The sequence below is a fragment of the Schistocerca americana genome, chromosome 8, assembly GCF_021461395.2.
Source record: "Schistocerca americana isolate TAMUIC-IGC-003095 chromosome 8, iqSchAmer2.1, whole genome shotgun sequence".
NCBI classification, from domain to species: Eukaryota; Metazoa; Arthropoda; class Insecta; order Orthoptera; family Acrididae; genus Schistocerca; species Schistocerca americana.
Genome location: NC_060126.1, coordinates 201,884,966 through 201,901,809, shown reverse-complemented (window position 1 = coordinate 201,901,809; position 16,844 = coordinate 201,884,966). Strand labels below are relative to the sequence as shown.

The 16,844-nt window shown below is 44.1% G+C and overlaps 1 protein-coding gene across 2 annotated transcripts in view; it reads right to left on the bottom strand.

Annotated features, from left to right (window-relative positions):
• LOC124545265 (ankyrin-1) overlaps positions 1 to 16,844 on the bottom strand; it is a 150,180-nt gene that overhangs the window by 36,306 nt on the left and 97,030 nt on the right. For both annotated transcript variants that reach the window (XM_047124146.1, XM_047124147.1), the window contains exons 7-8: positions 5,115 to 5,354; positions 3,918 to 4,175 (exon numbers count right to left, since the gene is read on the bottom strand). In XM_047124146.1, the coding sequence (XP_046980102.1) occupies positions 3,918 to 4,175; positions 5,115 to 5,354 (498 nt within the window). The remainder of the gene's footprint in view (positions 1 to 3,917; positions 4,176 to 5,114; positions 5,355 to 16,844) is intronic.

The following is a 16,844-nucleotide window of genomic DNA, read 5'->3' as shown; positions in this document are numbered from 1 at the left end:
GACAGTAGGTTTTCCGTAGATTTTCCCTCGGAACTGTAAAACTTATCAATCCTTTGAATGGTTAATGTTTTATTAATCGCGTAGAACTTCCCAAGAGGGGGAGGGAAAAAAAAAACTGGAGCAGAGAAGTTTTGGAGAGACTTCTAATAAAAAAAAAAGGAGAGAAGTTTTGGAAATACCTTTGATTTGCAGCAACATATACGCTGCATAATTTCGTATTACGAAAGTATAAGTTCGAATTGCACCAAACACAGCGCGTTAGTTTTCGGAGCGTTGCAACCGAGGTTGCGATGTCCTTTTGTAAGCGAGTCATATCTCAAGCCACGAGATGTCGCCATCCGATGACAGCAGCTATTCAGAGCTTAGGACACGTGTTATAGTCAGCCAATAGCAAGATTACTGGTTACATAGCGCGCACACACAAGAGGAAAAGTTAACGGTTTACATTAATGTACACAGTACCATATATCTACAAGAAAAGCTAAGCTTTCACATATAATATTGGTCTCTAAGATTAACACGCTACAATAGAAGCTAAGCTTTCACATGTAATATTGATCTTTATTGCGTGTGTTATACTTTAAGATACATCACACAAATGTGCCAGTAAATTTAAAATTATGACATAAATGCCTCGGCTCAAAATTCTTGTAAGTGGCTGGTCCTCAAACTGTTCAGTTTCGAACGCTCTGTGATTTAGATATCCATCCCACTTTCTCACACGAAACATAATTCATCTTGCGTAAAAAGAAATTTACTTTGAAAGTAACGCTTTTCTAACCACCGTTCGCAATACTGTTAGAAATAGGTTCGGTTTACCAGTTGCCAGAGAGCGCCAGAAAATGCATTATTGTGCGTGTGCAACTGCAGTGGTGAAGGAAGCCCGCATGTTCGTGTGTATAAAGCACTAAGAGAGCTTACATTACACCATAAAAGAAACAGGGCATCAGAGGATACTCCTAAGAGCATCGAAATTTCGTAAACCGTACTAAATGCATAATTCGGCTTGAAGTGCTAATTGGCTTTTTCCAGATTCACAATGAAGTAGGTTCCATCTGATATTAAGCTTTTCAGTGTGGTTTTTGGGATGTAAATTTTCTTGGAGTACCAGTACTCTACGATCTCATGTTTGGTTCATTATCATGGTATAATGCCATACATGGCAGAAGATGATAACGTGCACTTGAAATTCATCGAACAGTTGGAACTAGCCAATACTGTAGAATGAAACACTTCGTTTCAAATAAAATGATTGCCTCAGCGGAATTTCTTTAGCAAACTTGCAAAAATAACTTCATTCTTCTGCAAGGCGATTAATGCTTGCCTGCTACTAACTTGGAAAGAAAATAAAATCAGAAAACTGAAATCAATAATATGTTTTTGCCCTCCGTAATTATGTGAATGTATTTCAATTCACTTGATAGCTCCCGGCAACAGAAATCCGTTTTGTTTTCATTTGACGTGGGAGCTGTACACGAAGAGAAGCGGCGAAATCACTTAACGTAAACACGGGTCACGTGGGGACTAACCCCCTCCCCACTCTGTGCAAGCGCGAATCTGGCAGCTAGGGCGCGCAAGAAAATTTTTTCTCATTGCATCTGGTTGCATACTGCTGCTACTACCGATACAGCTAACAGCCAAACTTCAAGTAGTGGGAAGCGGGAGGAGGTACTGCTTATACGAGAGTCAAATGCGCATGCGCAACAGACCGCTGGCAACTGGTCAAACGAACCTAATATGAACAGTTGTGACGTCATGCTCATAGCAAGCAGTTTATTGTTACGAAGAATTACAGTCTGTGCCCTATGGCCTTTGACATACTTTTGCTATCTGCAGACACTTGTGCGTGCATGGTGTTTTGTTGTCGTAAATTGCACATTTCCTTTGCCACTAAAGTTTTATTTTTTTCCCCTCGTTTATATTTTATTGCTGCAGTATCATTCTCTAGTAGCAGGATACAATAACATTCTATGCTAGAGAATTAATTCTGCAGTCAAAATTACAAAAATTTAACTGAAAGCTAAAACAATGAAAAATCCCCGGAATTCCGAAAAATTCCCGGGTTTTTCCCGGTTTTCTCCCGGATGAAAGAATTCCCGGGTTTTTCCCGGATTTCCCGGTTGTCCCGGGTCGTATACACCCTGATAATTGCCTTTCAGTCTGCCTTTTCTAACGGATTCTCTATTAATTCTCACCTTCATCTTCTTTTTACTGTCCCCGTCCCTTCCTGTCACCCTCCCTCTCCCCCACCCTCTACCCCATGGGAATGGGGAATTTGTGTACCCCATCTGTCTGCTTTTAGCTCTAGCCCAAGTGAAAGTATGAGAACATTTTTGAAATGTTTGTAAATCATATAACTGAGGTGAGATTTGGGTGCCAGCCAGTATTCATGTATTTGGATGTGGGAAACTGCCTGAAAACCACATCCATGCTTGCCAGCACACCAGCCCTTGTTGTTAATCCCCCAGATGGATTTGGTCCGGGGCCAGACTTGATACGGGGCCAGCGTGATTTCCCAAATCCCAGAACTGGTGTGCTAATGCTCACAGATATACTGATGAGTCTTATGAAGTATTACCTTAATAACAAAAAAAAATGTAGTTCGAAGTGTCAAACTGCAACACAGGAATAAAACTAAACTCAGAATGAGAGAACATAAAATGTGGAGTCCCACAAGATTCATTGCTTCATCTGCTACTGTCATAACCCACATAAATGACATAACAACAACTTTCAAAAAACTGCAGAAAAACTGCCTCATAATATTTCTTGATGACAGAAGCTCGCTAAGGCCACAAATTCTCATTCATACTGGACACAGTCCACAAAATAAATGAGCTTCCTCCAAGTGGTTTACAACAAACAATTGTATCTTAATCTCAAGTAGTCTCTAATTAATAGTTTCAAGTAAATGACCCACTGATATCTGAAATAAACATAAATGGTCATGCAGTAACCAGAAATTCCAAATTAAATATTCATTAGACTAATAAGTTAAAACGCAGTCAGCACACAGATAAACTATTCAAGAAGTCCTATTTGACCTGTTTTTCACTCAGAAGTATCTCTCAACATGTTGATTTCAGATTAGTGTGCTTGTGTATACTGTATAGTTTTAGTACCTGTTGTTACTGATATAACATTCTCAGACAATGCATCTAAAGTAAAGAATGGATTAATTAAGCAAAACTGGGCAGCAGGAGTACTGAGTCAAGTAAACATTGCACATCTTGGAGACATGTCTTCAAAGAAATTCTCAGTACATTTGCTTTTAAATTATATTTGTTGTTAAAAATAAAAGTCAGTTTCAGTTGAACTGTGATTTACACAGCCACAATACACAAAACTGTAACAACAAAATTCCATGTAGACTGAGCCCCTGCAAACAAATTATTTGACTATCTACATTCAATGATTAGTCTGTAAGCCACATGACATATAGCGCCGTGCTCTATGAAAAGCCCTCTACCTTAGGGCACGTGGCTAACTCCTGTACTTTGATAAATATCAGAGTGGTGATTTAGATATTCAAATAGCAGCAGATAATAACAGGTGGGTGTTTACTACAACTGATGAAGCAACAGTCTCTTTTGTTCCTTTAAAGTAGCACTTCTCCTGGGAGGTTTGGCATGATGGATTTAGTTTGAGTACGTACAAACACATTACAGTAACTTCAGATAGTTAATGATTAACGCAGTTTCAATCAATTGCTTTAATTTGTTAATGAATACCTTGAGCTGATTCACATCCCTGCAGTTTTTTCTTCACCATGAGATCTACAGAACACAATGGATAAATAGGTGGATGAATAAATGAAGAGAAACATAGTGCATTATGTGACTGTGCTGATTAAATAAAACCAAAAGCTTTCTGCATTTTCTTGCATTCGTGTACTCATGAATGGCATGCATACTTACCATATCTGACAATGACTGAAGGATGTGTTGCGTGCGTTGTGAGAATTGTACATTGGGATCAAGCCCATACTGGAGAAGCAGAACCAGCAAGTTCCTAATAAATTCAAAGTTTTGTGCTTTCTCCTCTTCTCGGTTCAAAGCTATGCTCTCACTGGCAGTGAATACAAGCACGTGCATTGGTGTTAAATTGCTGCGAGATGTGCAATTTGGATTTGCACCATGCTTACAGAGGATCCGTACACAATTCAGGTAGCATACCTGTAAAGCACACATTTGTATTTTGAAAAGAATCAAATAAGCTGAACTGCTCGAAAATGATAATCTCGAAAGCAGTATATTTCCACACAAGTACAAGACATTTTGTCTTTGGAAGGCAATCGTTTTCTGAAAATATACAATTCAAGAAACTTATGTCTCCAAAATTTCGATGGGCACATTTATTGTTAACGAAGAGTAAATGAAAAAGAATAATTCAAAATTGCATCACACAGCAAAAATGAGTCAGCATTCACAACACTCTTTCATTAAGATTAATAATGTTATTTAGAATAAAGTTGGATGATTGGAGACATAAGTCTTCCATGGAGCTACAGTGCATAAACAAAAGAAAAAAAATATTCACTCAGGAAATCATACCAATATACTTAGGGTGCAAATTGAGATTATACTTTACACTCTATGACAAACAACAGTATTTTGGAAACAGTAACTGTAACAGTGCCAGTCTTATTGAAGACTTGAATAATTTCATTTATGAAGCTATGAGACTCATAAAATTGCTCTAATGACATTATCACTCTACATGAATGATTATTTGTCAGTAAACTTCACAGATGTAGCCAGCACCTGTTGTTTCTGTCTGTTACTATATCTTACGTACTTCCATATTCATGAAAGCTTTCCTTCATGATGGTATTTGTGGAACACAAAGTGTCAGTTAACGAAGAAATGAATGAATTACGTGAGCCGAAGCTACTCTGGTTATTTCCAATGGTTTGTTGAGGTCTTCCATAGTTTTTACCCAGGAATCTAAGTATGAATAGCAGTAATGCAAAGAACAATTCTTGATGAAATTATGCTGATCACTCCAGCAAGTGTGATTCTTTTTGTAATTACAATTTTTTAACAAACACTTAGGTATACATAAAGCATACTCTATAGTTCTGCAGCCAGTAACCTGGGCTGTGCAATACTTACCTTCATAGTGTGTGTGAAATGATGGAGTGGATCTTTGTTGATGAGAGGAACAAGGCAGACCATAAGTGGTACTGATCCATCACGGCCAACGACATTTGGATTTCCTCCCTCTTGCAACAGCATATTTAGCAGCTCATAGCGGAACTCCCAGTCACGCACATGCCTCAATACGCAGGCCAGTGCACTGTTCCCCGGGTGATTTATAGATGGTCGTGCACCATTTTGCAGGAGGAAGCGTACCTGCCAAATATTTGCATGTTTCACAATAATTTTCTTCAGATGTAAGGTAAATCTGCACAGCGGAGGTCAATGGAAGTTCACATTTCATATTTTATCTCGAGTTTTAATTATAACATACGTTGTTTACAACTCTGTGTCTAACACACACAAAAATCAGTAAATTACCTAACCAATGTAAATAATTTTTATCAAATTGTAGAAACATAGAATTTTTGTAACAAATGATCACTGAAAATTGGATGTGCAATAAATCTTTTTGTGCCAATTTCTGTAATATCACAAACTTCTGTTGGGGATACTGTTATGTCTTTTGCCTATCTGACAGCTAGTACATATTTGTAGTTTGACAATTTAATGTTTTTACAGTGTTTATGTTTCACTCTATTTATTTACATTTGATTGAGACCTTCGCAGATGTGAACAATGCAATCTTTTTGCACATGCCCAGCACCCGTGAGAAGATGGCAGCCACTTTATCAATGTAACATTCTTTACTGTATCAATACAATTAAAGAAATCCTTATACTCTGAGAACAAATTTTGTAATTTGAAGGAGGAAAGCATTAGCACCTGTCACTCTGTCTAAAGGTAGCAATCATACATAGTAATGATGGTGGTCAGTTAGTAACATTGAAAAATAAACTGTATTATGAAATGAGTCATTTGAAGAAAAGGGATTTTGGAACTCAGTGTTTTTAGTATTACAAGAGATTGACCTCCACAGCAGGTCAGAGACAAACTTGCTGTCTACTTTTTTTTCCTGGCCTTTACCTCCATCACCACAGTGTCAGCATGTGGATTTTCGGATTTGGCATTGTTAGTGGTGGAGGGTAGCCAGACGCCTTTCATTTCCTAAATGACTGTGAATCACGTAATTTGGGTAGGACAAGGGTACCTACCCAGTATTCACCTAGATGGATGTGAGAAACTCCTTAAAAACCACATTCAAGCTGGTTGGAACACCAGCCATCACTGTTGATCCACAGGCAATATTTGATACGAGGCTGGTGCATGTTTCCGAATCCCTAGAGCAGCATGAAAGTACGTGCATCTACCCAGATGGTTAGAGACAAATCTGTTGTCAAATAGACAAGCACTTACTCAGCCTGGAAACAGTGCTCTAAGCACATGGTGGGGCTACATTGGTTACTCACAGTACACTGTAAACCGTGTGGCCACAAAGCAACAAATCAGTTGCTGTGTTTTTACGGCTCTCAGTAATTTTTGCTATTCAAACTGGTTTTCGTTCTGCAACGAAGTTCTCTTACTGAACATCACTGCTTGCAAACCAAGTACTATGTCTCAGCTATGCAGCACTAACCGCATTAACAGACCATAGTATTTTGGTGTAAGGGCAAAACACCAAATTTGTCAAGAAAAAACAAACTCAAAGGGACAAATGTTCATGAATCCAGTATTCATGGAACTCTGGAAATAGTAGCTAATGCAGCAACAGCAACTAATGTAATAGAATCTGTTGATAAAATTACTGCAGCAGCAGAAACAATGAAATACTCTGATGATAACACTTAGCAGTTTCAAGGAATGTGGTGAGTTGTAGGCAGAATAGCTACAATAACTCCTGCTGCACTGCAAGCAAGTGGTATCATGGATCCATCTCATTGAAGAGCTTTACTTCTTCACTTCAGTAGCTTGTTATATAAACTGGCGTAGAACTTACACCTATTAGTACAACCAAGTAGCTTGTCTTTTTCTATAACCTGTGATTTGCTAACCATGAAAGCCAGCAAACACACACAGTAGCCGCAAGTCCAAAATTTAATCAGTACAGCAAACAGTCTGATCAAATGTGCACAGCTTGGGCTGCTTCCTTACAAGGCTTATCTCACTGGTGCAGTTTCACATGTCAACAGAGCAATGAGTCCTGTGCTGAATCCCTCATTAGAAATGTGACGGTTAGCTATCCTCCCAATTGAGAAGTATGATCAAAAGCACTCTCATTATCCCACAATTTTCTCAGTGAAATGTTTACTTAGCTGATTCATTTGAAATTGGTTCTACTTCTCACTGAGTTTTTGAAAATGATATTGCGGTACTACCTCTTGCACACACATAATATCCTTGATTACTTGTTGGCTACATCAACACAACTTGTAAGTAGTGCATACTCATTTGCCTCGTTGCCTACACCACAAGGGGATCTTGCCAACTCATGTGGTGTTCATGCCACCACAGTGTGGCTACAAAATCCTACTGTTCTGGATGACCAGTACTGTTGCATTCATCTCAATATCAATGTTCAAATCTGGCAACAATACTAAATCAATTTAATGGTTCCATAGAGTCATAAATAATCAGACTTGTGCCTCATCTACTGGTGCAAGGCAGAGTGCTGTACAGGTAGTCCTGCCAGTGGCTCTAATGGCATGTCAATGTCTATTGTTTTCATCCACATAGTGTCTTGTTCATTCACTGAGCTGGTCCACTTGAGGTTGCAGCTGTTGAGGAATTGACACTGTCTGTCGGTTCAGTGTTGGAGGAAATGGTTCATCATCCATGGGTTGACAGTCCGCCAGTTCCGTCGGCGGTGGCTGCTGCTGCTGCTGGAGGTGGTGGTGGTGGTGGTAAAGATAGCATAGACACATGCTGCTGGTGGTAGAGATGGCATAGACACAGGTTGTAACAGCACTGTAGCCGTGTCCAGGGTGTGAACCAGGGAGTATCAGCAGTCCACGGGGGTGGCCTGAGAGCATGTTGCTGAAAGTGGTGGGGCTGGAAGTCCTCTGCATTGGCTCAAGGAGTAGGGATGGCTCCTATGTATGTTGCGGCAGCAACTGGTTTCAGTAACTGATCAGGTGTTCCTGCATGGCCGTGATGAGGAACATTTGGTACCAGTTGTGGCTGGTTCCCATACCTGGCTTCCAGTTAAACACACAAACTTACACCATATGGGCAAAATAAGAGAGCACATCCACCGTCAACAACTACACTGCAACCCAGAAACAGCCAGTAAGGTCAATGTGCACCCTGCTCAGCACAGGGCTATGGGGAAAAGCTTTATGCTGGTGATGCCTGGTCACAAGCACAAGGCTAACACATACACACAGCATGCTCAAATGCAGTGTCTATCCTTGGTCAATAAATGTAGTGCTGAGCTAAAGTTTTCATCTTCAGTATTCCCATGGTGAAATGTGTAGCAACTGCAGCATTATATTTTGGGAGACACTCTGGCCAACCACTTTTCACAACTGACACAATTCTATTCTGGAGGGTGTCCTAGCTAGTAGCCACTACAATTTTGCAAGCAGTATTGGGATATCTTTGCCAGATGTGCTGCAGAATCTCATCTAGGGCAAAATACACTGCTTCCAGATGGTCAAATTCAACACTGGAGCCAATGGGGAGCCATGATAGTGCTGTGGCCTTCTCCACCAGACATCACAGCGCCTAGAGTATCAGCAACCAAACTGACAGCCTGCAGCCGCGGGTTGCCCACCTCGCAGGCACACCAAAGCACTACACAACCGACAGGCAACATTGGTAAACGGCCACAGCAACAACCACGACAACAACAACACAGCAAAGACACCAGCAGCCACCAGGGGCCACTACCGGCCCACATAAACATAAGGAAGAGGTCGCTGCAGATCCCGGAACTATTTTCACACGTCAAACCACATGATGGAAATTAGTTCTGAGAACTCATCTGCTGAAGCGCTATAAAGGCCGGCGCTCGGCCACACATCGGCAATTCATCGACCGCCAACAGACTTGGATAGCTGCCGCCCCGGCAGCCCGGCTTGGATCTTCTCACTTATCTCTGGATTAGGCCTGGTATATCAGAGAAGTCTCTGGCAGAGACTAGTAGGAAATTATTTCAGTTGTTTTCTATCTTATTCTTGTATGTAGTTGTGATTCGAAGATGGATCACTGTTTTGTGCTGGTGTTAGACTTGGAGCATTTGTTTTGGTTAATTGAACAGTCCAATTAATTGTTTTCGGACTTTGATCGTTAGTTTCTTCAGCTTACGCAGACATATCAGATAGTACATTGGTATTTGCATGCTGTGCAGTGGACCGAAAGTAAATGTCATAATGGTAACTGCTCTAGACCAAAGAGCAATGTTGCATGCACTGGGCCATTTTGTCTAGAAGGTGAGAATGTGGAGCAAAGAGAGAAACAAGGAGTTTGTAGTCTGTAAGTAACTCGAGCTTATTCCCACAAAGGAAAATGGGCAATTTTTTAATACCATACGCAACGGCCAACACCACCAGCTCAATTTGTGAATAATTTTACTGCACCTGTGAGACTGTCTTAAGTGCAAAAGCTATTGATTGCTTTCTACTATCAGTAGTCTTATGCAAGAGGATAGCCTCAATCCCTTATTGGGTGTATTGGCAGCAAAGGTCAGAAGCCTGCCCAGTGTGAACACTACTAAACGTGGTATAATGTCAGGCATGTTTCCAACTGCAAGAATGGTTTGCGACACTCAGGAGACCCAATGATGGAACACCTTTCTTCGTCAAATGGTCCACTGGGTGTATGAGGTAATATGCCTGGGAAACAGACTTTGTGTAATACTTCATTTTCCCCAGAAGACACTGGAATTCCTAAGTTTTTAGGGACCAGCAGCTTCTCGACTGCTTCAATGTGCTCTGCTAATCGTGTGATCCTTTTGTTGCTTAATACATGCCCCAAATACTGTGCAGATAATCCAATCCAAATTGAAATGTCGCAACTTAGCTGCCCTGTGTAGCTTTGGAAAATTCATGGTGTTGAAGCTACCTCAGAAGGCAACTTCTTGTATTGATACATACCAAAACATATATTCCACTACCAGAATTTTCTGCATGTCTGCATCTAGAGATAACTGCGTGTATGTGTTCTTTGTGCCGATCTTTGAGAAACATTGCCCCCCTCTAACTTTGCTAAACGTTCCTCTGACTGAGGGATTGTGTAAGTCTCATTCTTTCTTGGTGTGTTAATAATGGCTTTAAAAGCACTGCAAATCCTATTGGACCCCTTTGCTTTCTTTACACTGACCATGGGTGTCACCTACTGACTAGCCAAGATGAGCACAACTGCATCCAATTCCAGTAACCTGTGTAACTCTGTTGTGAATGGCCATGCATGACAAAATTTCAACACAGTGCACTGCTTGAGTGAAATATGCACCTCAAAGTCTTTGGCCCTGCCCAACACTGATCGGGATAACTGCTTATAATTCTGTAATGATTCTAAATCCTGGAAAAGTACCAAGCTGGTCACCAGGTTCACCTCATCCAATAGTTGGAAACCAAATACAGAAAACACATGTAAACTGAAACTATTTACAGCCAACAGTGACCTACAGCCATCAAACTGATTTGCCATTCTACATTATGTCTACACAGTAAATTGTCATCACAAAAGGATCTTTTGTTGGCTATATGAAATAAGCTGTGGTGCGGCAATGGCTGCAGATGGGGAGCCAAAACACTGGTATGTTTCCTGGTTAATCAGAGTAACTAGTGCCTCTTACCCACCTGGAATTCGGTCGTAATATCATTGATACCCAATCAGGAATTTATTAGGCACTTGGGTGGGTTTTGCCAAGATGGAAGTTAAAGCAAACACCAATGCATGGTCAGGTTCTGCCATCAACAGTACATTGGCAAACACTGCGGCATTAGCACCCAGTGCTGTTTTCCTGGTCTAGCACACTGCTGTCAAACGCCCATGCTGTAACAGGCGTAGTAGCATTTGTCAAAAAACCATGGGCAATGGCAATGCTTGTGACATGCCAAACAGTCTGGACAAGACTTAAGCATCAATGGGGTTTAACCCAACACTAAGGGAAAACTTTTCTTACGATCAATGTTGAGATGCCCAACTAGGTTGTATCTATTTACTAATTCCACTGAAATCTACTTGGGAGAGAGAAATGTTTTCTTGCACAGGACTGACACCCTGAGTGTCACCCAGAGAACTATTTTTTTTTTTTTTTTTGGCGCAAAACTGCTATGGTCATTAGTGCCCGGTCTGTGACTTAGGAAATGGTAAAAAACAAAGATAGACACCAGCAGCAATGGGAACGAAACTCAAAAAATTGGAGAAACTAAAAGCAGAAGGAAAGCTTAAAAATCCACTACAGAAAGGGGTTGGTTGTCCCCAAAAAGAGCCTCAAATGACTGACGTCATCTCACTGGCACTAATAAACTCGAGAACACGATAGGCCGAGCGCATGTCACCTGCTAAAATGGACGATATATCAGGCGACAGCTGTAGACGGGCGCGTAACGGAGTAAAATAGGGGCACTCAATTAAAAGGTGTCTTACCATCCACAGCTGAGAGCAGTGGGGACAGAGTGGGGGGAGGATCGCCGCTTAAAAGATGTTGATGGCTAAAAAGACAGTGCCCTATCCTCGGGAGGACGATGGTTCAATCCCGTCTCCGGCCATCCTGATTTAGGTTTTCCGTGATTTCCCTAAATCGCTTCAGGCAAATGCTGGGATGGTTCCTTTGAAAGGGCACGGCCGATTTCCTTCCCCATCCTTCCCTCACCCGAGCTTGCGCTCCATCTCTAATGACCTCGTTGTCGACGGGACGTTAAACACTAATCTCCTCCTCCTCCTCCTCAGTGCCCTATCCGGAGTCTAGTTAAAATTACCTCCTCCCGACGATGCGTTCAGGAGGAAGAGGTCCAACCACAGGGAAGAGCTTTCACGTCCTGCAATTTATTATGGGGAAGTGTCGACTAATGTGCGTGCCATAAAAGAACAACACGACGACATAAAACACTCCGTAGATCGAATAGCTGGCCGAAGAAGAGAGACTGCAGCCTTGGCCGCTATATCGGCCGCCTCATTTCCACAGATACCAACGTGTCCTGGGAGCCAGAGGAACGCCACCGAGATGCCCCCCAAGTCGAGCAAGCGCAGTCAGTCCTGAATCCGGTGGACCAGAGGGTGGACAGGGTAGAGAGCTTGGAGACTGAGGAGAGAGCTGAGAGAATCTGAGCGGATAACGTACTGTATCCACTGACGGCGGCAGATGTATTGGACAGCCTGGAGAACAGCGTAAAGCTCCGCAGTATAAACCGAACACTGGTCGGGAAGGGGGTACCATCCTTGGGAAACTGACAAAGGTCACGGAGCAGGCAGGTCCGGAGACGGAGTCAAGGCGGTGCTGTACCCCAAGTTGTCAAGAAGGTTTTAGGAAAGCGGAAGGAAAGAGAACGGAGCAGTTGACGGAAGCGGACTCCCAGTGGTAGTAGGGAGGAAGGGCGGCCTGCATACCCTACATCCAAGGAGGCGTCGAAGAAAATGTCATGGGCCAGATTAGCAGGCATGGAAGACAGATGGCTAGCATAACGACTCAGAAGGACAGATCGCCGATTGGACAGCGGAGGTTCAGCAGTCTCAGCATAAAGGCTTTCCACAGGGCTGGTGTAAAAAGCTCCAGATGCTAAATATAATCCATGGTGGTGGATAGAGTCGAGACGCCGAAGAATAGACGGCCAAGCAGAGGAGTAAACTATGCTTCCATAGTCCAATTTCGAGCGCACTAAGGCGCGATAGAGGCGGAGAAGGACCACTCGGTCTGCTCCCCAGGAGGTACCATTCAGGACACAGAAGGTGTTGAGGGATCACAGACAGCGAGCCGAAAGATAGGAAACATGGGAGGACCAGTACAGTTTTCTGCCAAACATAAGACCCAAGAATTTAGCGACGTCCGAAACCGGAAGGTTGACAGGTCCTAGATGTAAGGAGGGTGGAAGAAACTCCGTACGACGCAAGAAATTAACACAAACGGTCTTACTGGGAGAAAAGCGGAAGCCTGTTTCGATGCTCCAAGAGTGGGGGCGATCGAGACAGCCTTGAAGACGTCGTACAAGAAGGCTGGTCCGTTGAGAGCTGTAGTAGATCGCAAAATCGTCCACAAAGAGGGAGCCTGAGACATCGGGAAGGAGACAGTCCATAATTGGATTTATGGCAATGGCAAACAGTACAACACTTAGCACGGAGCCCTGGGGTACCCCATTTTCTTGGCAGAAAGTACGGGAGAGAGTAGTGTTCACCCACACTCTAAATGTGCGCTCTGCCATAAATTCGCGAAGAAATAGTGGCAGCCGACCTCGAAAGCCCCAAGAGAACAGTGTGCGGAGGATGCCTGTCCTCCATCGTATGCTCTCTCCAGATCAAAAAATATTGCTACTGTTTGGTGTTTCCGGAGAAAATTGTTCATGATATAAGTGGAGAGAGCAACAAGATGGTCAACTGCAGAACGATGCTTTCGGAATCCGCATTGGGCAGGTGTTAAAAGACTGCGGGACTCCAGTCACCAAGCTATACGGCAATTCACCTTACGCTCCAAAACCTTACATACACTTCTCGTGAGAGAAATGGGGCGATAGCTAGAGGGGAGATGTTTGTCCTTTCCAGGTTTCGGAACAGGAACGACGATAGCTTCCCGCCATCATCTGGGAAAAGTACTGTCGGTCCAAATTCGATTATAAAGACGAAGGAGGTAATGCAGACTATGGGTTGATAAATGCAGCAACATTTGGATGTGGATACAATCCGGTCCTGGGGCGGAGGAGCGAGAAGAAGAGAGTGCTTGTTGGGAGTTCCCGCATAGAGAAAACAGTATTATAGCTTTCGCGATTTTGAGAGGAGAAAGCAAGAGGTTGCACTTCCGTTGCACATTTCTTTGGGAGAAACGCTGGCGTGTAACTGGAAGAGCTCAAAATCTCAGCAAAGTGTTGATCCAAAGAGTTAGAAATTGCGACGGGGTCCACTAACGTATCATGCGCGACAGTGAGCCCAGAGACTGGGGAGAAACTAGGCGCGCCAGATAACCGTCGAATCCGACTCCAAACTTCCGAGGAGGGGGGGAGGTTTTAAATGAGCTAGTAAAGAATTGCCAGCTGGCCTTCTTGCTACCGCAGATGACACGACGGCATTGCGCACGGGACTGCTTATAGCGGATACAGTTGGCCAAAGTGGGATGGTGGCGGAAAACGTGAAGAGCACGTCGCCGCTCACGTATTGTGTCACGGCATGCCTCGTTCCACCAAGGAACTGGGGGGCGCTGGGGCAATTCAGAGGTGTGTGGTATTGAACGTTCCGCAGCTGTAAGAATAATGTCTGTAATATGAGTGAACTCATCGTCGACGCTAGGAAAGTGACTGTCATCGAATGTCGCTAGGGACGAAAAAAGTGTCCAATCGGCTTGGGCAAACTTCCAGCGTCTCGGGCGCATTTATGGCAGTTGTGGCTGCAATCGAAGGACACATGGAAAGTTGTCACTCGAGTGTGTATCAGCAAGGGCGAACCATTCGAAGCGCCGAGCTAGCGGAACAGTACCGACCGAAAGGTCCAAATGAGAGAAATTTGTCATGGAGGCAGACAAAAATGTAGGGTCCCCCGCGTTGAGGCAAACAAGATCCACTTGGTGGAAGACGTCTAGCAATAGGGGTCCACACGGACATGGATGTGGAGATCCCCAAAGCGGGTGGTGGCCATTGAAGTCCCCAACTAGCAAATACGGGAGTGGAAGCTGACCAAGAAGATGAAGGAGATCAGCTCGTGCCATTGATGTGGACGATGGAATGTATACACTACAAAGAGAGAAGGTATATCCAGAAAGGGAAAGACGAACAGCGACTGCTTGGAAGGAAGTGTTTAAGGGGATTGGGTGATAATGGAGAGTATTATGGAGAAGAATCATGAGTCCTCCATGAGCTGGAGCACCTTCAACAGAGGGGAGATCAAATCGGACTGACTGAAAATGGGGGAAGACAAAGCGGTCGTGGGGACGCAGCTCTGTTTCCTGAAGACAGAAGATGACCGGCGAGTAGGATCATAGGAGGATCGTCAATTCATCCCGACTGGCTCGAATGCCGCGGATATTCCAATGGATAATGGACATAGGGTGGACAGAAAATGGAATAATGTGACCAAGGTTGCCGTCAACTCAACGACTGCTCAGAGCTTGCGACGGACAGCGTGGAACGGCACTCAGCCGAAGGTATAAGATCCTGATCCATTGGTTGTTCAGGAGCAGCTCCTGCCACCAGTGATCGGCCGGTCGATCAGCCGCCAGCAGTGCGCCTCGGCGACACAGAAGATGGCCGAGGGCGGTTACCGCCAGGTGGTGCTGTAGATGAGACACGCCGTGACGGAGAAGGAGAGGAACTGGGTTTCTTATTAGCTTTCTTGGAAACATGAAGTTTAGATGAAGGAGGAACTGATGGTTGTGAAGTTGGGGTACGTAAAAAATCTTCACGAGTATGCTCTTTTCTGGAAGTCCGGGTGTCTGACTTTTGGGATCGAGATTTAGCAGAATCCGATGAAGGGTGAGCCATAGATTGAGCAGGCGAAAGTGGGGAGGTTGAACGGACGATCTTTGCGCTGGCCGATCTGACGACCGTGTCACTAAAGGTGAGATCACAAGTCTGCGTGGCCACCTCCTTTGTTGGCCAAGGAGAGGCAAGGACAGTGCTGTATTTTCCTGTCTGAGGCACAGTGGGCTTTCGACTTGCGAATAATTTTCGAGCAGCAAAGGTCGACACCTTTTCCTTCACTCTGATTTCCTGAATGAGCTTTTCGTCTTTAAAAATGGGGCAATCTCGAGAGGAAGCGGCGTGGTTGATGCAACAAGGGGATGGAGGTGGACAAGCACCCTCATGGGGATCCTTGCCACACGTAACACATTTGGCCGGGTTGGAACAGGACTCGCTGGTGTGATTGAACCGCTGGCACCGATAGCAACGCGTAGGGTTTGGGACGTAGGGCCGAACGGAAATTATTTCATAGCCCGCTTTTATTTTCGATGGGAGTTGAACTTTGTCAAACGTCAAGAAGACAGTACGGGTTGGAACAATGTTCGTGTCAACCCTTTTCATAGCTCTATGAACAGCCGTTACGCCCTGGTCAGACAGGTAGTGCTGAATTTACTCGTCAGACAATCCATCGAGGGAGCGTGTATAAACGACTCCACGTGAGGAATTTAAAGTGCGGAGCGCTTCAACCTGGACAGGAAAGGTGTGGAGCAGTGAAGTATGCAGCAATTTTTGTGCCTGGAGGGCACTGACTGTTTCTAACAACAAGGTGCCATTCCGTAATATGGAACAAGACTTTACAGGACCTGCAATTGCGTCGACACCTTTCTGAATAATGAAAGGGTTGACTGTGGAGAAGTCGTGACCTTCGTCAGACCGAGAAACAACAAGGAACTGTAGCAAAGATGGAAGAACTGTCTGTGGCTGAGATTCAGTGAACGTACGCTTGTGAGCAGACATAGTGGAAGATGAGGAAACCATTGCGGAAGAATCCCCCATGATTACCGGCGTCTCCGATGGTGCGCTTCTCCCTTGTGGGGGCCCTCTCTGAGGGCACTCCCGCCTTAGGTGATTGTTCACACCTCCCAATCGGCACATTCGGAAGGTATCAGCTCGAGTAATCACCCCCCCCCCCCCCCGCCCCCCCCCCCCCTGGGCCTGGCCGTTACCAGGGCGTACGTACGTGTCCTACCTGTCTACCCGG